Source organism: Neophocaena asiaeorientalis, unplaced genomic scaffold (assembly GCF_003031525.2).
Source record: "Neophocaena asiaeorientalis asiaeorientalis breed wild unplaced genomic scaffold, Neophocaena_asiaeorientalis_V1.1 scaffold165, whole genome shotgun sequence".
NCBI classification, from domain to species: domain Eukaryota; kingdom Metazoa; phylum Chordata; class Mammalia; order Artiodactyla; family Phocoenidae; genus Neophocaena; species Neophocaena asiaeorientalis.
In genome coordinates, this window is record NW_020173918.1 from 1,622,868 (window position 1) to 1,645,748 (window position 22,881).

At 44.0% G+C, this 22,881-nt stretch overlaps 2 protein-coding genes across 6 annotated transcripts in view; one reads left to right on the forward strand and one right to left on the reverse strand.

Moving 5' to 3' along the window:
• Positions 1-22,881, reverse strand: part of LOC112404125 (cytidine monophosphate-N-acetylneuraminic acid hydroxylase) — a 256,651-nt gene that overhangs the window by 131,449 nt on the left and 102,321 nt on the right. The gene's annotated exons all lie outside the window — the stretch shown is intronic.
• Positions 19,286-22,881, forward strand: part of CARMIL1 (capping protein regulator and myosin 1 linker 1) — a 319,600-nt gene continuing 316,004 nt past the window's right edge. For 2 of the 3 annotated variants that reach the window (XM_024751952.1, XM_024751953.1), the window contains exon 1: positions 19,286-19,578. In XM_024751952.1, coding sequence (XP_024607720.1) covers positions 19,539-19,578 — 40 coding nt within the window. In that variant the 5' untranslated portion in view covers positions 19,286-19,538. The remainder of the gene's footprint in view (positions 19,579-22,881) is intronic. The other variant, XM_024751954.1, reaches the window with a different exon arrangement.

The window sequence follows — 22,881 nt, forward strand, 5'->3', positions numbered from 1 at the left end:
GTAATCAGTGCACATATTTCAAAAAGAGTAGCCAAAGATACACCAAAAATGGTAACAGTTGCTTTGTTAGAAATATAACACTATGAGAGTATAGATAATTTAAATGTGTTTTCTATTCCCTGAATATTGCCTATTGTGGTTATATTTAATAAATTGAAAATACAAACAAAATGAGATCTTCAGAGAAGGAAATTAACTACCTTTTCCTGTTTCTTCTTCCAGTAAGTAATAAACTTAGGTGTCAGTGAAATCTTCCTTAATTCCAACCCACATTTCTTATGCTGTGGCTTAAGTGTATTTTTTCTTGGAATTAAGATTTCCATCCTCTGTATTTGTTATTTTAGTCAAGGGTACTATAGCTCCATGGTAAAGTTTTTTCCGTTCTTTCTATTTCCTTGAGGTTGCATGCAGGTGTGTTTGGTACAGGAAGTTTAAACTATAAACGTATATATATATAAAACACCTAATGAAGGACTTTCTTTTTGAAAGCTTATTTGACCATCGGCTGGTTTTGCTACAATCTAATGGCTGTTCACTGTAATTCTAAAATTCCATGGTTGTTCTCTAGCCTCTTTCAGGGCTTATTATTCTAAAGAGGAAAGAACAAAATAGTCCCCTTTAAGATTAAACCAGGGACATGGTCTTTCTTGTACTTGAGTGCCCTTGTCTGTTCCAAGAAAAAGAAACTGATGCTATTTCAGCTTTCCTCATGTGATTAAAAGAATTCAAACTTTTATGATCGTACACAGGAATGTCACCAAACTCCCTCTTTCCTTTCGAGTTGTGGAAATGTTAGCTGCATTTGAGCAAAACTAAAATACCCAAGGTCTTATTCTTTCAGGACCCATCCTGATGGTGGCATTTGCTATGTTGCCCATGGATGTCTCTTTCATTCCACAGAAAAACATACCTGCCAGTGATGGTTCAAGATGTGTTCCTCAGCTGTCATATGTGTACTCATATTGTATAATTAAGAACCCAGGTTCAAGTAGTAGCTCTTCCACTTACTAGATGTATACCCTTCGTCAAACAAAACAAAACAAGAAGCTCTCCTTTCCTATTCCTTGTTAGTCAACGTGAATAAGATTACCTAATGAGGATGAATTTTTTTAAGTGCCGTAATAGGTTTTGGTGGGATTTAAAATCTTTTATTTTTTGGCCATGCCACGTGGCATGTGGGACCTTAGTTCCCCCACCAGGGATTGAACCAATGCCCCCTGCAGTGGAAGCATGGAATCTTAACCACTGGACTGCCAGGGAAGTCCCTGGTTTTGGTGTTTTTTAAAAAAGCTTTCATGATGAAGTGTTCTATGATGTAAAATGTATTATGTAATTGTATGTATATGTTAGTGTGTGTGTGTATTGAAGGCATGAATAGGATGATGTTATATAATTGATTGGCAGGGAAATATATAATACTTGTTCAGCCTCACTATGAGTCAGCGCAGATCTTAAACGTCTCAACAATTGCTTGCTGACTATGAGTCTACGAAGTCATAGAAACTGTAGGTTCTTTATCTTATTTCTTTCTTGAACAGTATTTATAAAATTACAAGAACGTTTAGCCTACAGAATCTCAACTATCACCCAGTGAATAGATATTAAGTATGTTAACATCTTGATCCCCTCAGCCCTCAGGGCAGCCAGGCAGGGCCGGGGGATGTGCTGGAGGCCCTAGAAAGACCCCCCTCCTGTTGAGAGTTGCCCCATCTGTTTATGCCAGTGTTCTGGACAAATACAATTATCTTCTATGTGTGCATGTCAGAAATAGGGTTGGGAAGCCCCGTGATAGAGCTCGATCTCACTGGAGATCATTTGTGCATTTAAGTGATATACTTCTGTGACTGGGCTTGACTTTGCATTAGTTCCCTTTCTAGATGTTCCTATTTTGTTGCTCTAAATTATTTATGCTTTTCGCACAGACAGGGCTGCCTTTTCTAAACGTGGGGTGTCCAAGGACTGAAACATTAATCTGTTAATGAGCAGCAAGTTTCCTGCCAATGTCTGTATCTGCTTGGAGGCATCATTAAAATGACCTTTGATCTGCGACCTAGAACTAGACAAGATGAGGGAAAAGTCAAATCCACCCGATCTTATTTAGCAAATGTGGAAAATTTTCAGAATAAAATTAAACCTTCAATAGATTATTTAATTTAATCAAATAATAAAACAATCTCAATGGAATTGACAAACTGAACCAGCCTTGACACTATGTAATGGGTCCCTTGGTCTCAGTGGACTTGGGATGTAAGTGGACCCCAGGTAGAAAATAAAACCCAGACACTAACTAATATAACCTTCACAATGTCCAGCATCTACAAAAATTCTCAGGCAAAGAAGCAAGAGAATGTGACCCAGAAACAAATAATCAAAAAAAATGGGGACTTCCCTGGTGGCGCAGTGATTAAGAATCCACCTGCCAATGCGAGGGACACGGGTTCAATCCCTGGTGGGGGAAGATCCCACATGTCGCGGAGCAGCTAAGTCCCTGTGCCACAACTACTGAGCCTGCCCTCTGGAGCCCACGAGACACAACTACTGAGCCCGTGTGCTGCAACCACTGAAGCTCACGTGCCTAGAGCCCGTGCTCCGCAACAAGAGAAGCCACCAATATGAGAAGCCCGCGCACCGCAACAAAAAGTAGCCCCTGCTCGCCGCAACTAGAGAAAGCCCATGCGCAGCAACGAAGACCCAATGCAGCCAAAAATAAATAAAATTTTAAAAAAAGGTTCTCTTAAAAAAGAAAATAAATGTGTGTGTTTGTGTGTTCACATATGCATGTGAGCAAATTAAAAACAACAAAAAAGCAAGAAATGATAAATCTAATATTTAAGATCAAGCTTATCCTTTGAGGGAGATGCAGCAAGATGGGATGAGGAAGAAACATGTAGATAAATATATTTGTGGATGTATTCTGGCCCTTGGGTTGGATTATGTTCATTATTTTATTAAAATAAAGGATACTGTGAATGGATCAATGATGATGGTGTATTATCAACCAGAAGTTATGACTAAGCTAATTCTATGCAGTTGGAGTCCAGTGGGAGGAATAAAACAGGAGGAATAGAAAAGGACACAGGATGTATGAATGGTCTAGGGCAGGAAATGGTTTAACTTTCTAGAAAATAAAAAAGGCCAATGTGGCTGATACATCGAAAATCAACAAGATGTATCTCTCTGAGCAGACTCTCATTGACCAATCCTACAGAGGGATATGTTTAAACAAGAAGACTCATTTATTATTTCATGATGTAAAATACAACAGTCATAAGGTCTGGAATGTTTAGCCCATTGATAGCAGGGGGGAGGGAGAGAAAAGAGCACATAACAGCACTCATTAAATGTTACTTCACATCCCCTTTATAACTGTAAAGTTCTGTACCAGTCAGTAGGTATTAGTGTTTGTTTTTCATATGGAGAAATTACATAGAACAAGAGTGATACTGTGAAAAGAACACCTAAAATGAGAGTCCTAGGGCTTCCCTGGTGGCGCAGTGGTTGAGAGTCCGCCTGCCGATGCAGGGCACACGGGTTCGTGCCCCGGTCCGGGAGGGTCCCACATGCCGCGGAGCGGCTGGGCCCGTGAGCCATGGCCGCTGAGCCTGCGCGTCCGGAGCCTGTGCTTCGCAACGGGAGAGGCCACAACAGTGAGAGGCTCGCGTACCGCAAAAAAAAAAAAGAGTCATAGCTCTGCTGAATGATATTAAGGAAATTATTCTCATTCGGCTCCATCTGTAATAACTGGAATTGGGATATTGGAGCTTTCCAAATTGAGTTCCACAGAACACCAACATTCCTTGAGATATTAACAGAAGTTTAATGGAAAAGAATTCAGTAGTCAAGTACATTTGGGAAGTGCTGTATCCCATATTCCTTCTTTCAGAAAGCCCTAAGGTACAGTAGCATGTTAATGACTCTGAGAAGTTCTACATTGGTTTCTGTGAAGAAACCATTGGAACTTCATTTATTGCATCGTTGCTGAAACTTATTTATCTATGAAACACTTTTTTATCGCCATCTTTTGAAACAGGACTTGAGGTACACTAGCCAGGGTTTCTCAGGTCCTTTTCAGAGGTAAAACTAAGATTCTTTCTGAAATCTATACAGTACAAATAGTAGAGCTGGATTGAAACATGAGAGTGAGACTCAACTGATAAATTAGGTTAGAGCAATGAAATGTGAAGTGTGTATATAAATGCAGAGGTGGCACAATTGATGGAGTAAACAGTCTACAACAATATCATTGTCTTATGTGGAGGTAGCCTTCGTATTCTTTCTGGATTTGGTTATTTGCGGAGTTAAAGAACAACTTGAGAGATTTTATCAACCAAAATTCTCCTGGGATCTCCCAGAGATTCGTTTCACGAATTTTGAGTGTCTACTATGTGTCAGGCACTGTTCTAGACGCCAGCATGATAGATGGCACTAGTAGTGTGTGTCAGAATCACTCGTGCCTGTAGTGCAACCTGAGGAAGAGCAACTCAGCTAGCTACCAGCAGATGGCAGTAGTGGTCAGTTGTTTAAGCAGCTTATTGGCTTTAGAAATAAATGGAAATACCACATTTTAAATCCAACCTGTAAATCAGAGCTACTCTGTGGTGTTGATGTGTGACCTTGGGACAGTCGTTTAACCTCTCTGGGGTGAAGTTTCCCTACCTGAATAATGGAGATAGTAAAAATTGTCTTGAGGATTAAATGAGAAAAGATTTAAATTGTTCAGCATGAAGGAAGGACCATAAATGTTGTTTTTATTCAGTATGGTAGATACTGTTCTCATGCCACTTGACAAAGTGTCAAGTTGCCAAAATAGGAATCAAATCAGACGGTTAAAAGAGGTATTTCTGGGACTTCCCTGGTAGTACACTGGTTAAGAATCTGCCTGCATGGGGCTCCCCTGGTGGCGCAGTGGTTGAGAGTCCGCCTGCTGATGCAGGGGACACGGGTTCATGCCCCGGTCCGGAAAGATCCCACACGCCGCGGAGCGGCTGGGCCTGTGAGCCATGGCCGCTGAGCCTGCTTGTCCGGAGCCTGTGCTCCGCAATGGGAGAGGCCACAACAGTGAGAGGCCCGCGTACTGCAAAAAAAAAAAAAAAAAAAAAAGAATCTGCCTGCCAACGCAGAGGACACAGGTTCGAGCCCTGGTCTGGGAAGATCCCACATGCCGCAGAGCAACTAAGCCCGTGCACCACAACTACTGAGCCTGCGCTCTCAAGCCGCGAGCCACAACTACTGAGCCCGTGTGCCACAAGTACTGAAACCCATATGCCTAGAACCCGTGCTCCGCAACAAGAGAAGCCACCGATATGAGAAGCCTGCGCACCGCAACGAAGAGTAGCCCCAGCTCGCTGCGACTAGAGAAAGCCCCGTGCGCAGCAATGAAGACCCAAGCAGCCAAAAATAAATAATATAAATAAAAATTAATTTTAAAAAAGAGGTATTTCTTCACAGAGCAATAATAATATTAAAAACAGAGAAATTTTAACAACAGAGTAAAAGGAGATCTAAATAACTGAAAATTTAACAAAGGGTGCAATAACACTTAAGGTAATCATTTGAAAGAAAGCCAGAAATTGGGCAGAGTTTTTTAATTGCTGCTTTTCTCACAGATCCCTTTTAGAGTATCTTGGTTGTCTGATAACTTCCTAGTTGTACTAACTCAAAGTAGTGGTGAATTATTTGTAGATTTCCTATTTATCCAAGGGGCATTTGGCTTGCTAATGGAGTTCCTACCTAGATAGCCAAGTGAACCCCAGGGCTATTAGAAAGTGAACAGTTTGACTTAAGCTTATTGTTGCCTGGACAAAGGAGACATTGTACCTCCGGACCTCTGGAATGACTCAGTTAGAATGAGCTGGAATGATCCAGTTAGAAAGAGCCAGAATTCAGAATTTAAAAGCCTCAGAGTCAGTTTACTTCACTTCTAGAAAAGATGTGGGGGAGAAACACTGGGGGAGGAAGTTGGGGTTCAGGGGTCTGTAGATGGGGATCCTTTCATACGCTTTTGAGAACTGCTCAAACAGCAAGGGTTCCCCCAAACAGGGACCTCTATGTCTAGCGATAATCCAGATATGCAAACAGAGGTGTTTATTGAATGAATTCATCCATATGGGAGTGATTAAGGTGCTACGGGGAAGAGATGATTTCCATACAATCTCTAGAGTTCAATTAAAGAGGCAAACTGTATTTCCACTTGCAGTCCAAAAACATCCCACACATTTTCTATTCAATACTAATGAAGAGTGCTGTCTCACAGGAAGGTTACTCTTTTGGGGAGAGCTCCACAGTCGGAGCTGATGAGCAACTAAGCAGCTGTAGTCTCATTTTTATGAAAATTCATGTGATGAAACTGAACAAGGGAAAATAGAATATAAACAATGCTGATGAAATATGTCAAGGGCTTAGCATCATAAGCGGCAGATATTACTGTTGGTATTATTACTTTTTTTTTTTAAAGTAGACTTCCTTTTTTTAGAACAGTGTGAGGTTCACAGCAAAACTGAGTGGAAGGCACAGAGATTTCCCATATACTCCCTGCCTCCACATATGCACAACCTTTCCCATTATCAACATCGAGCACCAGAGTGGTAATTTATTACAACTGAGGAATCTCCATGGACACATAATTGTCGCTCAAAGTCCATGGTTTATACTAGGGTTCACTTTTGGTGTTGTACATTCTTAGAGTTTGGACAAATATATGATGAAATGTATCTACCGTTATAGTATCATACAGAGTAGTTTCACTGGCCTAAAAATCCTTGAACTCCTATCCATCTCTCCCTCCTCTCAAACTCCTGGCCACCATTGATCTTTTACTGTCTCCACAGGGTTGCCTTTTCCAGAATTTCACATGGTTGGAATCATACAGTAAGTAGCCTTTTCAGATTGGCTTCTTTCATTCAGTAACATGCATTTAAGATTCCTCCATGTTTTTTTATGGCTTGATAAGTCATTTCTTTTTAGCGTTGAATTCCATCATCTGGATGTGCCACAGTTTATTTATCCATTCATGTACTGAAGGGCATCTTGGTTGGTAGATTTTTTAATTAAGAGAATTTGAAAAAAAAAAAAAAAAATTAAAAAAAAAAAGAGAATTTGAAAAAATGTCATGAACTGTCTTCACTTTTGTGTGTGTGTGTGTGTGTGTGTATGTGTGTGTCATTTTTTTTTTTAATTTATTTTTGGCTGCGGTGGGTCTTTATTGTTGCATGCGGGCTTTCTCTAGTTGCAGAGCTGGGGGGGCTACTCTTTGTTGTGGTGCGTGGGCTTCTCATTGCGGTGGCTTCTCTTGTTGCAGAGCATGGGCTCTAGACATGTGGGCTTCAGTAGTTGTGGCTTGCGGGCTGTAGAGCACAGGCTCAGTAGTTGTAGCGCACGGGCTTAGTTGCTCCCCAGCATGTGGTATCTTCCCGGACAAGGGCTCGAACCCGTGTCCCCTGCATTGGCAGGTGGATTCTTAACCACTGTGCCACCAGGGAAGTCCCTGTCTGTGCTTTTAACTTGACTTATTTTTTACTCCCACTTCAAAGACCCCTTCTTGAAATGCTTCCTGATATCAAGTTCCAGAAGAGATAAGCGAAATAAAGCCTAATCCTGAGTACGTAGGTATCAATTGAAAAGAGGAGTATGGAAAATACTTAAATTCACTAATAAAAACAGTTTGGTATCCTTGCTGGACTTTGTAATGGACCAATATGCTAAAAATACAACACAAGCACACATACACCCGTAAGTTCAGCAAAGCAAAGCAAAGCAAAACAAAGCAAAAACAAGTGTAGCTCATCAGTCTGCATCCATACATAATAATTTGTTGAAATTTCCTCCTAATTATTTTTCTATAAATTTTAGGCCAGCCTTATTGTGGTAGCAGAATTCCAAAATCACCCCCAAAGACCCCTCCCCTTGTACATTCCCTCTCCTGGAGTGTGGAAGGGACCTGAGATATGATGGGACATCACTGCCAATGATTAGGGTATGTTAATACAGCACAAGTGACTGACAAAAAGGAGACTGCATTTGGTGGGCCTGATCTAATCAGGTGAGCTCTTAAAAGGAATAGGTGTTTCAGGGGCAAAGGAGATTTGCAACATGAGAGGGGAGGGATTTGATGCAAGGGATTTTATCTTGGCCAGCATTGAAATGGGGAGGAGGCACATGTGAAGGAATGTGAATAGCCTCTAGCAGCTGAGAATGGGCCCTGGCTGACAGCAGCTTCTCTAGAAATGGAGCCCTGGGTCCTACAACTGCCAGAAACTAAACTCTGCCAACATCCTGAATGTGCTTGAAAACAGATTCTTCCCAAGGGCCTCCAGAAATGAAAATTCCTGGTAGTATATTTTAAAATTCTGAGAGCTCTTTTATCTTCTCTGATTTCTAAAATAGAATCCCCATGGATTCTTTAGTGTTCATGGATGCAATGATTTTTTTAAATCTCTGATGATATAATTATAGATATTTTTAACAACCTTATTGTGGCACAATAAGACAATAATATGCATCCATTTTAGGTGTACGATTCAATGAGTTTTGACAAATGTATGCACTCTCTTCCCACAATCACAATCAGGTTATGAAATATTTTGATCACTGCAAATTGTTTCCTGGGCCCCTTCCCAAATACCTCTGAGCCCCAGGCCCCAGGTAACAACTGATCTGCTTCTTGTCACTATGGATTAGGTTTGTCTTTTGTAGAGTTTCTTTTGTTTTGGTTTTGGTTTTGGTTTTGATTTATTTATTTTTTTTTTTGCGGTACGCGGGCCTCTCACTGTTGTGGCCTCTCCCGTTGCGGAGCACTGGCTCCGGACGCGCAGGCTCAGCGGCCATGGCTCACGGGCCCAGCCGCTCTGCGGCATGTGGGATCTTCCCGGACCGGGGCACGAACCCGCATCCCCTGCATCGGCAGCTGGACTCTCAACCACTGCGCCACCAGGGAAGCCTGGTTTTGGTTTTTATTGACTGCCTTGGGTCTTAGTTGTGGCATGTTGGATCTTTCCTTGCAGTGCACAGGCTTCTCTCTAGTTGTGGCGCACAGGCTCCAGAGCGTGTGGGCTCAGTAGTTGCGGTACACAGGCTTAGTTGCCCTGCGGCATGTGGGATCTTAGCTCCCCGACCAGGGATCAAGCCTGCGTCCCCTGCATTGGAAGGGGGATTCTTAACCACTGGACCACCACGGAAGTCCTTTTTGTAGAGTTTTACATAAATGGTATCATTCAGCATGTACTCTTTTGTGTCTGGAATATGTTGCCCCGCATGTTTTTGAGATTCATGCATGATGTTGTAATTAACATTAGTTCAGTCCTTTGTACTGTTGAGTCATATTCCATTGTATGAATGTGCTACATTTGTCTATCTGTTCATCTGTTGTGGATGTTTTGTTTGATTCCAATTTTTTGGCTATGGTGAATAAAGCTGCTATAAATATTCATGTATGAGTCTTTGTGTGGACATACCTTTTTATTTGCCTTAGGTAAATATATAGGAGTGAATTGCAGGATTGTATATTAAGCATTTGGTAAATTTTGTAAGAAACTGGCAAAATACTTTCCAAAGTAATTGTATAATTTTACATTCCTACTAACAATGTATGAGAGTTTAGTTACTCTGTATCTTCACCAACACTGTCAACCTTTTTTACTTTAGCCATTCTAGTGGGAGTGGTGGTATCTCAATGTGGTTTTAATTAGCATTTCTATAATGGTATTCAGATCCTTTTCATATGCTCATTTCATATGTCTTTGGGTAAATGGCTATTCAAATGTTTTGCCCATTTTCATTGAGTTGTAAGCAATGTTTGTATATTCCATATATCATCCTTTGCCATATATATGTATTGAGAAAATGTTCTCCTGGGAATTCCCTGGCGGTCCAGTGGTTAGGACTCAGTGCTTTCACTGCTGGGGCCCTGGGTTCGATCGATCCCTGGTTGGGGAGCTAATATCCCGCCAGCCACGAGGCATGGCCAAAAAAAAAAAAAAAAGGAAGAAAATGTTCTCCCTTCTCACTTTTTTAACAGTGTTATTCAAAGGGCAATACTTTTTAATTTTGATAAAGTCCAATTTATCAATTTTTTCTTTTATGCTTGTGCTTTATGTATAGCATACAAGAATTTTTTGCCTACTTCAAAGCCGTGAAGATTTTCTGTGTTGTCTTCCAGTAGTTTGTATAGCTTTAACTTTTACATTTAATTATCTTTACTTGAGGGAATTCCCTGGTGGTCCAGTGGTTAGGACTCGGTGCTCTCACTGCCATGGCCTGGGTTCAATCTCTGGTTGGGGAAATAAGATCCCACAAGCTACGCAGCATGGCCAAAATATATACATAAATTTCTTTAATCGATATGGGGCTCTTCAGATTTTTCTGTTTGTTCTTGAGTCAATTTTGGGAATTTCTGTCTTTTGTATGTTTCAACTAAATTATCAAATTTATTGGCATTAAGTTATTCTTAGTATCCTCTTAATATCTTTTTAATGTTTGTAGTGAGGCCTCCTCTTTAATTTCTCATATTGCTAATTTGTATCTTGTATCATTTTGTCTTGATCAGTGTACCTAGAATTGTATCAAATTTATTGATTTGATTTTCAGTACAGCTCCCTCCTCCTTGGAACTCTACCTCACAAGATACAGCCACTTCTCTCTCTACAAACTTTACATCTCCTTGACCCAGTGGACTCTGTTGAGGGTGCTCCTCTTTGCACCCATCATCCAGTTATTTCCAGGTAGAAATCTGGGGCAATTGTAGCGCTCACTTCATTTGCTTCCCTTCTTTCAAGGGTCACAGTCCTGTCCTATCTAATGTTCAATGTCTGAAAAACAGTAGTTCCTTATATTTTGTACTATTTTCTCGTTTTTGAAGGAAGGAAATGTCCAATCCTTATTATTCCATCATGACCTCAAGCAAAAGTTCCCTTACTCTGAATTCTTAAGTTTTCTTTTGCTCCCAGGCTCTTCTATGATCCTTGTTAAGGCTTGTTTGTTTTGGTCTCTGGCTGTCATGATAGAGGCTTTCCTCAAATGTCAGTGCTCCTTGGATGTCTGTATTAACAGTGAGGCTTAATAAATCTGATCTGAAGCTCTACATGAGTGGATGGGGCTTCTCAACTGGCGGGGCTCAGTTTAGGGTGATAGGTGGGAACCTGGTCTTTTCACTGGCAAATCAACACATATCAGTATCCTACAGGTTTTTCTTTTAAGGATAGTCAGTAATCTAGGAGAGGAATCTGATGCCAGGATTATAAACCCTGCTGTTAAGATTTCTAAGAATCAAGTAGAGAAACAATTTGTGGTGGCTTTATATTTACGAGGTAGATTTTTCTCTAAATCTCCCTCTTTTCTGAATGATATGATGTCTCACTTTTAACCTTCTGCTGTTCTAAGACTAGATCCTTTTTGTTTCAATCTCTTCTAAGAGTAAGCCTCCAGTCTAAGGCAGCGCAGAGCTGACTGGCTACGTGAGATAGAGGGGGGAATTTATGGAGTGTCTAACTCTTCCTTTTAAACTCTACCAATCCTCCTGTTTTTTGTTGTTCTCTCATTCGGCACTTCTGTATTCAGAGATCATTTGTGTCGCTAGTTCCTAAGATTTTTCTTGGGCTCTGCTATAGAAATTAGCTTGCTTTTTATTTGCTTTCTCCCCTCTGGCTTAGAATTTGTCTTTCCCTGGTCTGTTAAGTTAGTTACCATTCCTCCACTGACCTTCCCAGTTTCCAAAATGTTACATTTTCTACTTTGCTACTGTCTCCTATCTTCTTTGTCCTTGTGGCTTTATGCATTTTTAATATAAGTGAATAAACTATTTTTAGAGCAGTTCTGGATTTACAGAAAAATTGAATAGAAAGTACAGAGAATTTCCATGTACCCCCTCACTCTCTACAGTTTCCCCTATTGTAACATCTTACTTTAGTTTGGTATATTTTCTACAATTGCCAATATTGATACAATATTATTAACTAACGTCCACTGTTTACATTAGGGATTCTATGTGTTTTTTTTTCTTCTACTCTCATTGGGAAGAAGCAAGTTATATAAATGCAAGTATTAAATCCTCATTGCTTAATAGAAGGTCCCCTATACAGCCTTCTGGTTACTCCTCTGCCTTTATTCTCCTTCATATCCCCAGTTCCGGAATTATCTGCATTCTGTTTTCCTCTCCTTTTCCATCTCCTAATCACTCTTCAACCCATTGCAATTTATCTTCTTCCCCCATTATTCTACTAAAATCGATCTCTCCCCAAAACAAAAACAAATTAATGCTTCCCTTATTGCTAAATTCAGATACACATTACCTTATCACATTTGACTTTCTAGCAAAACATGACACTGTTAAACCTTTCTTGAAATACTATTTTTTCGCATCTTCCCAACTTACCGTCTTATCTTCCCGGTTTCCTACTACTTTTCTGCTGGTTGGTCCTTCACTGACTCTATAGTGACCATTTTCCAAGCCATTTTCCAATGATCCCTCCCTCCCTCTTGGTATTCACATTCTTGTGTCGTCTCTCTCATTGTCCTGGGGTGATTCCTTGATCTATGTGACAGTAGAATACAGCAGAAATGATGGTATGTAATTTCCAAGATAAAGTTATAAAAGGCACTGTATTTTCTATCCCCGCCCCCCATCACTCACTCTGGGAACCAGCTGTTCTTCATGAAGACACTCAAGCAGCCCTGTGTGTCCTGAGGAACTGAGGCTTCAGCCAACAACCAGTAAGGAACTGACACCTGCCCACACAAGAGGAAGCCCCAGTTGAGCCTTCAATTGACCACAGACCCACCTGACAACCTGATCCCAACTCATGAGAGACTTTGAGCTAGAACCACCCACCTAAGCTGCTCCCAGGTTCCTGACCCACAGAATCTTTAACATATTAAATGTTGATTTAAGCTGCCAAGTTTGGGGGTAATTTGTTACACTGCAAGAGATAACTGCTATAGTCTCCTCTGCAGCTCTTTTTTGTCCGGATGCCTGTAGTTCTTCAGAGTTCCCTTCCTCCTCATACTGCATACTTGCCTTGTTAGATCTCACCCATTTCCCGAGAGGCACGTTGCCTTTAGCAACAATGTACCCAAACCCCACTGTCATCTCATCAGATAAGCTAGATTTTCCTACTAAATCCTATCATTTCATATGCCGTATGTTGATGAATCTTGGGTCTACATACCAGAATGTCTCCTGAACTTCAGACTTCCATATCCATTCACCTAACGGACATCTCCCTTGGATGTCCCGCAGTACCTCCACCCCTTCAGACCAAACCCGAAGCCCTCATCTTGATTCACTACATATGCTCTTCTCCAGGCTCCCTTTTCCGGCTAGCAACCACTGCCTCCTGACGGGGAGACCCTGGGCCTCCCTGTCTCCTCCTCCCCTCCCGCACCGCACCTGCAGCTCTCAGATCCGTCCATCCGCTGTCACCACCCTGGCTCAGATTACTATGGTGGTTTTGTTTTGCTTCACCATTGCAACAGCCTCCTAACTTCTCTACTTCGAACACTCTTGCCTCCCTTCCAGTCTTTTTAATTATTCCAACTAGGTAATCTTTCTAAACAAGAAAATCTGGTGTGATACTGCCTTACTCAAAATCTCTCAAGAATTACCCTTTGCTCTTTGGGAAATTCAGGCTCATTTAGTGGTTCATGAGGTCCTGCATGGTATGGTCCTTTTTTTTTTTTTTAACCTCTGTTCCTACTCCATCTCTATTGATTAAAACCCATTGAACTGGGACTTCCCTGGAGGCCCAGTGGTAAATGAACCTGCCTTACAATGCAGGGGACGAGGGTTCACATCTCTGGTCAGGGAACTAAGTAAGATTCCACATGCCCCGGGGCAACTAAGCCTGTGCACCACAACTAGAGAGAAGCCCATGCGCCGCAACGAAGAGCCCACTTGCCGCAAGTAAGACCCCACGCAGCCAAAAAAACCACTGAATTTATTTCAGTTTCTCAACGTTTTTATCTTGTCTTCTGGCCTGTACACATGCTGTTCCTGCTACCAGGAACATTTTTCACTTCCTTTCTCTCCTCCCCGCCCAACCCTCTCATTTCCATAATTCTGTTTTTCTCCACATCCGCACTTACAGTAATTGCCTCTCTCTCTCTCTCTTTCTCTCCCCGCCCCCGCCCCCCAGACTGTTTCTTGAGGGTTCCATGAAGCATCTGTGTCATTCACCACTATATCCTCTGGCGAATAGTAAGTGCTACCCTCACATTTGTTGAGTGACATTATAAAACAACTCTCCTCCTTTCAGTGCTCTCTCCCCACCACCTCTATGAGTTTCTACAGCATATACTGAACACATCATTTTGCACCTAACTAGCACATTTTTCTTTTTCTTTTTTGGCTGCATTGGGTCTTCGTTGCTGTGTGTGGGCTTTCTCTAGTCTCAGCGAGCGGGGGCAGGCTTCTCATCACTCGCAGTGGCTCCACTTGTTGCACGCAGGCCCTAGAGTGTGCGGGCTTCAGTAGTTGAAGCTCACGGGCTTAGTTACTCCCCAGCATGTGGCATTTTCCCTGACCAGGTATCAAACCCATGTCCCCCACGTTGGCAGGTGGATTCTTTTTTTTTTTTTTTTTCTTGCGGTACACGGGCCTCACTGTTGTGGCCTCTCCCGTTGCGGAGCACAGGCTCCGGACGCGCAGGCTCAGCGGCCATGGCTCACGGGCCCAGCCGCTCCGCGGCATGTGGGATCTTCCCGGACCGGGGCACGAACCCGAGTCCCCTGCATCGGCAGGCGGACTCTCCACCACTAGCGCCACCAGGGAAGCCCGGCAGGTGGATTCTTAACCACTGCGCCACCAGGGAAGTCCTGCACATTTTTCATTTATCTTATTGTTTTCTAAAATTGCTCAGTTAGATTCAACTAGCTCACCACCTACTGCGTGGTCAGCACTGGACAAGTTGCAGGGCAATCGAAGGTCACCTTAATTTTCCTTCTAGAGGTGGAGCTCCTTGTGAGCGGGTGGGGCCCAACCTTGGCCATCTTTACACTTTCCATGGAACACAGACCAAGGGGCTGGTGAAGTGGCGTAGTAAAATGAACTTTGGCCTGGAGATCTCAAATCTAGGTTCAACCCTTGCAACTTTGAGCAAGTTACCCCACAAATCTGAACTTATGCCCAGTTGTGATAAAGATATAGTAAGTACACCTTTTAACCTAAGGGGTCACTGGGTAACTCAAATATGCTAAATCCTTATCTCCTTATTTGTCAGAGGTCATCAGTTGTTAGATGCACCAGTGATCTGATAGCAGATTTTGTATTTGTGTTGGGGGTGGGGTATGAGAAGCATGGTGTTAATTGTCTACAATTATGAAATGCATTCTGATTTCATTATCATTAAAATGAAAACAATTGCTTCTTTTTTTTAAAATTTTTTTTGCGGTACACAGGCCTCTCAGGTCTCTCACTGTTGTGGCCTCTCCCGTTGCAGAGCACAGGCTCCAGACGCGCAGGTTTAGCGGCCGTGGCTCACAGGCCCAGCTGCTGTGCGGCATGTGGGATCTTCCTGGACAGGGGCACGAACCCGTGTCCCCTGCATTGGCAGGTGGACTCTCAACCACTGCGCCACCAGGGAAGCCCACAATTGCTTCTTTGAATCACAGCACTATCACATCTGTTGAAGTGCTCTGTTCAAGTGTTCTGAATATGGAAAACAATTGTACTATGAGCTCTGATAACGGCACACTCAAATAGATATTTTCTGCATTAATGACTGAATTGACTTTCCTCATCTCTTGGTCATATCTGTTGAGGATTTGCTCTGATTATGATGGTGACTGAAAATTTCAAACACACTTAAACGTGAGAGTAATGAATTCCCATGTACCCCATTATCCAGCTACAACAAAAATCAGTACAGGGCCCCTCTTGTTTCATGTGTATCCCTACTCAGTCCCCCACCCCACTCCACAAACACCTCCCTCTTCCATGGATTACTTTTCAAGCAAATCTAATATAATAGCACTTGTAAATACTTTAAAGGCATATTGTCCAATAGACATTTACCTCTCACTGTCTTCTAATCAGAGATAAACTAAGTTTTTCCTAGAGGTGTTTATAAGCTTAGTATTTCATTGTGTACTTTCCCTGAAAGGTCTAATTAACCCAGTTGAGAAACACACACCTCATTAAGCAGACCCCAGACCCACAGTAGTGCCTAAGGGTGGGAAGTTAGTCTGCGAGTCACTACTTGGGGAGTGGAAATGTCATTGGTTCCCACATAACTGAATATCTTCCAGTTTTAAAACCAGTTCTTAAGGCAGTAGGCAAGATCAGAAATGGATTTGGGTAAATAGTGGAGTTTTTTTTTTTAACTGTTGTTAGCTTGCTGATTTCTTAATTTTTATTTTGTCTCCATGGGTTTAATCATTATACGATATGGTTCTTTCTTAAAATAATTTTTATTTGTTTGCACTGGGTCTTAGTTGCAGCATGCATGTGGGATCTAGTTCCCTGACCAGAGATCAGACCCAGGCCCCCTGCATTGGGACTGCAGACTCCTATCCACTGCACCACCAGGGAAGTCGCTATATGATATGGTTCTAATGAGAGTATGTTAGACCATTATAGACATTAAGTATTTTCAGCAGATTTTTAAATTCAGAGCACATTTTCTCACCATAATGCACTACAAAATATACAATAGAGATATGAATGTATACCTTGGAACTAAAAATAAAAGTCCATGTATAGTTTTCCAAAATAATTTTGTTTCTGGGTATGTGTTAAATTTGTTGCGATTGTGTTTAACATTTTAAAAGTTCAGGTGCAGTAGATATTCCCTGAAAAGCCGGTTTTCTCTTCCTTTCTGACTAATAGGTTTCAGTTCAGTGCTAGTTATAAGACTTAAAGCCACATATATACATATTAGATGAAGCTGTAGGTAATCACATTTATAGTGGCAATTAGTTTCAGGTAGTGGTTTAATCACTGTCTTAATCAAGAGCACAATGGCAGGGGTAAACTTAAAAGCATGGAAGTTGGAGGGCAGAGATGCTGAGGAAAGACTGCAGCATTGGAGGGGGTGGGCAGATTCCAGCCAACAAGCGCACATTTCAGAATTCAAAATGCATCCTCTAAGCTGACTCCTCGGTTGTTCTGTGCTGGGGACATTTACCACTTGTTGGGTTTTACAGTGTTATAAACAGTGCTCCTTTGAGTTCTCTGCTTGCTATTCTGAAACATACTTGAGTTTTGCTCCCAAGAAGGAAATGATTTTCATTTCCAAAATCAGTGATTTTTGAGCATTAATATAGGAGATTCATTTGAATCCATGCCTTCAGAGGTGTAGGAGTCAATCAGGATCCTGCTCCAGTGAAAAAACTTGATTCTTCATTGAAACCCCAGCTTCCTTTAAAAGGCACCAGGGAGCACTGAATTACAGGAATGCCATACAGCCTGTTCTTTATTCTTCTGACCACCCCAGGCCAAGGCAGAAAAAAAGTTTTGTCTTTATTTTCACGAGTTACCCCATGGTGTGGAACCTTCAGGGCAATTTCTGAAACTTCATTGGTAAGTGCCAGAAAAATCCTCTTTAACACACACAGTTGAATGGAAGATGGTTTTGAGATGTTAATTTCCATTTATTGCATATTTAATGCGTAAAGGACAGGTCTCTCTTCAATAAATCGCCAACATTTGAGAAACAGTAGGGAGTCTGAGGTCCAAAGCTTTAAAACCAATAAGTTAACAAATGTTTACGGAACACCTATTTTGCACAAATCTGCTGAAGAGGTTCAAAAGTCTGAGATAAACTGTCGCCCTTAAATCGCCCACAGTCTAGTTGGGCAGACACAAACTCAGGGAACAAAGCAAGAGTTAGGTAGTAAAACTATACAAATACACACGTAATGAAACAAGGCACTGTGTGGTTGGGCTTGGAAAATAGTGTTTCAGGCAATATATTCTAGCGGTTTTGAATAGAGGGATCACAGTGATCTGAAAAACCCTGGAAAATCTTCACAAAGAAGGTACACATTGGGCTGGAATTGAAAGCATAGGTAAGAATCAGATACCCTTAAAAGGAAGGGAAAAGCAAATAGCAAATAGTTTTGGAGAGTCAGGTTGTAAGAGTGCGAAGGGGCCAGATTGGTAAATGCCTTAACGGTAACGCCTGGCGGAGAGACTGAAGATGATTCTTGGGGATCCAAGGTCGACGGCAGTGTTTAAAACTAGACTATAGACGCGTAGGATTCCCTTTCCTTTCCTCCCTCCCCTCCTTCCGTCCTTTAGAAACAGAACCTGATTCGACAGGCATTCCCAGCCGCCAGGCACTGATGCAGCAGTTGAGGCGAGAAGCTGCCCAGAAGTTGTCTTTTCGGGGGTGGAGCCCAGGGAAAGTCGGAGGGAGCTGGGCCAGGTCAGTCAGACCTATCAGCAGGCTTATTCTGGCCTTTGTGAATTACGCTCAGCTGCCCGAATATGCCCTGGGGTTAAAGGAGGTTCCGCAGCGGGTGAAAAGCATTTTCCGGGCGCTCTCCCACTTCGAGTGTCTGAGATGGGAAACGGCGGCGGCGGCGCGCCCGCTGAGCATACAAAAAAGTGTTTTTTTACCATATGGTTAGTGTTTACAGGTTTCGTCTAGCTCCTGCTCCCCAGAAATGGAAAATTAATAACGCTGAGGAAACGTCAGCAGTCACAGTGAGGGTTGAAAAAGGAAAGAGCGCAGAGGGTCTCCCAGACAGACCCGGTTTCCGTGCAGACTGGTCTGCGGAATCTGCGCGAGCCTGCAGCCTCCCATCCCCTGGCGCCCTCGGCCCGCCGGGAGGTGGGGACGGGGAATCGGGCAGCCGAGGCCCACCCGGCTGTCCTCCCCAGCAGCCAGCAGATGGCTCCCGGGCTCTCTCGCCCCCTCTCCAGACGCAGGGCTTCGGCGGTTCGGGAGGGAGGCTGCGAGGAGGGGCACCGTGCCCGCCGCAGCCCCGCGCCGCGTGCCTCCGGGCTGGGCGCCCCACGCCGGGGAACGTGAGCCTGGGCGTGGGAGGCCGGGTCTCGCGAGGTGAGGAGGAAACGCTGGAGGAGGAGAGCAGGAGAAGGAGGAGGAGGAGGAGGAGGAAAAGCAGGAGGAGGAGCGCCGAAGCTGCCCCCGCCCCGATGAAGCCCGGCAGGAGCGCGAGGAAACCCTAGTTCCCCGCCCCGCGCCGCTCTCCCCGCCTCTCCCCACGCCTTCCGCCTTCACCTAGGGCCGTAGGTGCGACGCCGGAACCGGGCGGGAGTTGCCAGTAGTCGGAGCAGCGCCGCCGCGAGCCGCAGCCGCCCCGCGCCCGCTCCCAATCTTGCCGGGTCGCCGTTCCGCCGCCAGGAACTGCAAGGAGGCGTCATGTAGCAGCAGCCGCAAACCCACCTCGGATTTGCACCTCTTTTTTTTTTTTTTTTTTTTTTGGTGGGGCGGGGGGCGCGGCAATATTCTATCTCCGCCCCCGCTTTCCTGCCTATTCCCATTTGCAAGCTGCATCTGCCTCTAAGAAATTGAGGGGTTCAGGGTAGGGTGGGGAGCTGTAAATCAGAGTTGGACCTGCAGCACCCCCGCACCTAGAAGGCCACCATGACCGAGGAGAGCTCCGAGGTGCCCAGGGAATTGATAGGTAAGAGTCGCGCGGTGGTTGATTTTCCTTCTGTCTCTGCGTCCCCCTCACCTCCCCCTCACCTCCACCGCTCTTCCCACCTCTGCCCTCCCGTGCGTCCCGCGAAGTCCCGGCGCCCCTGGGGTCGGAGTGGTGTCGGGCAGGGTCGCTGGGGGGCGCCGGGAAGTTTGTTCCCATCTGACCGCTTGCAAAGCCGAGTCCCGAGAGGGCCGGCGCGGGGAGGAATCGGGAGACCCGGGAGCGCACTCTGCTGCGCCGCTGGGACACCCCCCAGGCGCCTCCTTCCGCCGCGACCGGGGGTCCAGGTTGGCGGAGGAAGGGGGCGGTCTGCCAGAGTCTGGGGAGTTCTGGAAGCGAGGAGAATCCTTTACAGTGCCCAGCCCAGTGTCCTCAACTCGGGAAGTCCGGGAAAGCCCAGCACCGGGACGGCTGGCGAGCGCACAGTGCCAGGCACGTGCCAGGACCACCCTGTCCCCAGGAAATAACCGGCGGGAGGTGCCCTTGTGACGTCCAGACTTGGGGGAGGGGGGCGCTAGTCCGGTATAAGGACTGAGCCTAGCAAGGCGTGGCTTCGCCTAGCGAACTGGGAGCGAAAGGGTTACAGGACTGACGCAAACTCGGGCCGGGAAATTGAGGGTTAATGATAAAAACCTTATTTCAGTAATGATTAACCTACCGATTCTCCCCATCCCGGGTCTCTTAGGGAACCTGTGTGTGGTACCCTATGCAAGGTGACCCATTGTTTGAGTCCCTTGAGGGTTTTTTTTGGGGGAGTGGTGAATATTTTGTCTTGGGGTTTAACTTAATTAAGTGGATGGTTAAAATGGCAGAGCTCAAATGAGGTTTGGGGGGAAGAGTGTTCGGAAAACCAAGCGTTTAAGCGTGTGTGTGTGTGTAGCATGTTGTGTTGTAACAAGGTATGTGTTTCTGTGTGCGTGCGTGTTTTGAGCCCCAGTGACCTGTATTCCTTACTGTCCCATCCTTGGCACACTACACAGCCTACAGCTCAGAAAGATGTTTAATCGGTGCTGACAAGAGTTCTAACCGCCCATTCATCTACATCTGAGGAATTTGCCCCTCTGTTTCACCTCCTAGCAGTAATACTTTGGAGGAGTTTGTGTGTGCTCTTCCATTAGTGACTGTTAACTCAGCAGGTGAAACTAGATGTAAAGAAGCTGTTGCTAGGCTTGTATGGAAGATAGAAGCTTCTGCTTTTGTTGAATTAAAATAAACCTAACTACCAAATTTAGGGTATTAAGTCTACCCCCTCTTCCCCCCCAATCATGCCTCTTTTCTCCCCAACCCTGTAGAGTCCACTGGGAGTGAGTGGTCCATCCAGTTCTGGGAGGCTGAGATCTTTCCAACACCCTTCCAGGAAGGAAACAAACACCCAGAACCTCTGAAGATGCCTCCAGAAGTCCTGAGAAAGAGAATTTAGGGGAGGGTTTGCCTCACTGGCCAGGAGATAAGGATAACTAAAGAAGGTGGCAGAGTTTTTAATTAGTTGTCCTTGAGCCTGGTGGTGAAAAGTTTAGGTAATTACCCAGGAAAAAGGACGATGAAGGATAGGATGGAAATCAGGTACCTGGTTTATATTGACGGTCCTCAAAATAAATCCTTTGGTATATTTTAAAAGTTGAATTTAACCCTTATCTAGAAATGGAATTTTTATGTTTATCGAGTCCTGCCCATCTCACATATCTTTCAAACAAAGGACAAATGTTTCTGTGATAGGCCCAATATGATTTTTCTGGGCCTTTAAATGGTCTAATTGGCCTGGGCTAGGGGAAATTCCTGCATCTGCTTTAGTTTCTAATTTCAAGTGCTTGCAGGAGTTCTGCTCTCATCAGTTCAAAATGGCAACCATGTGAAAACTTCAATATAGTCCCTGAAGCTAATCCCCCAAGGCATTTAAAAAATGTGTTGTGTATCTTTCTGATTATTAAAGTACTACAGGCTTTTTATTTAAAAAATTTAAATGCAGAGAAGAATGAGAATATATGTCACCCATGTTACCACTCCAAGATAGCTACTTTTGACCTATGGGTATATAACTTTCCCATCTTTTTCTTTGTGTATATATTCTTAAATCACTTTCAGATGCTCATTTCCCACAGTTCTTTTTAGGGGAGGGACGAGTAGCCTGTACCCGTTTTGCGTTCTGATAAGATAGGAGCTGCTTAGAGAACTCCCTGTGTAATGAGCTCCCCGACCTATCCCCCACACGCCGGCCAACATTCCGCCTCATTGCTGTTCCCTGGACAAACTGTACTTTTTCTTGTTCCCATGCCCTTCTCTTTGCTGGCACTGCCCTATCCTCCCCTCCTTTACTCTTCTTATCTGAGTGGCTCTAAACTCTTTGTGGTGGGTTTCCACTAAGAATATTTTGATCACCCCTTAATAAGCCTACATTTATTTGTTAAGCTGCATGCATACATCATTTAGTGTGTGTAATCTAAAACATAAACTGAAACGCGTTGCAAATAGAAGTAGAAATTCTGTTTTCTTCCTGCACCCCAATGGATTGTATTGTACACTGTGCTTTGGAAGCCAGTGGTCTATTTCCTACTCCTTCAAGCTTCAGCTCAAGGGTCCCCTCCTCCCTGAAACGTTCGTGTATCTTGTCCATGATCTCATGGTAGTGAGCGCAGATTCATCGAGTGACATCAATCCATCTAGTGGCTGACAGTCATCCACTAGATGGTAAGCACTTGTGGAAGGCAGGGGTCATCTCTAGCCCGGCATCTAGTAGAGTAGTTGGCACACTAGGTATATTTGTTGAATATATGAATAAACCAAAATGATTATAATACACAATTCAGAGTGGTGGGGGTATAAAGGAGTTTGCTATGTTTTGAAGGAAGGTGGAATCTAACCAGCAGGAGAATAAGGAAAGTGCAGCCCGGGAAAGAGAATAATATATACAGGATCCTAGGGGTGTAAAGGATGGAGAGGATAGAGATAAGTGGGTGTGTGCTGAGAAGTTAAGCTGGAGAAGTGTGAAAGGCCTTGAGTGGCCTGCTGCAAGGTTTGGGTTCATCCAAAAATGACTGTGACTCATAGAGCAAGAGGGACACGATCAGGGCTTCCCTGGTGGCGCAGTGGTTGAGAGTCCGCCTGCTGATGCAGGGGACACGGGTTCGTGCCCCGTTCCGGGAGGATCCCACATGCCGTGGAGCGGCTGGGCCCGTGAGCCATGGCCGCTGAGCCTGCGCGTCCGCAGCCTGTGCTCCACAGCGGGAGAGGCCACAACGGTGAGAGGCCCGCGTACCGCAAAAAAAAAAAAAAAAAAAATTTATTGGA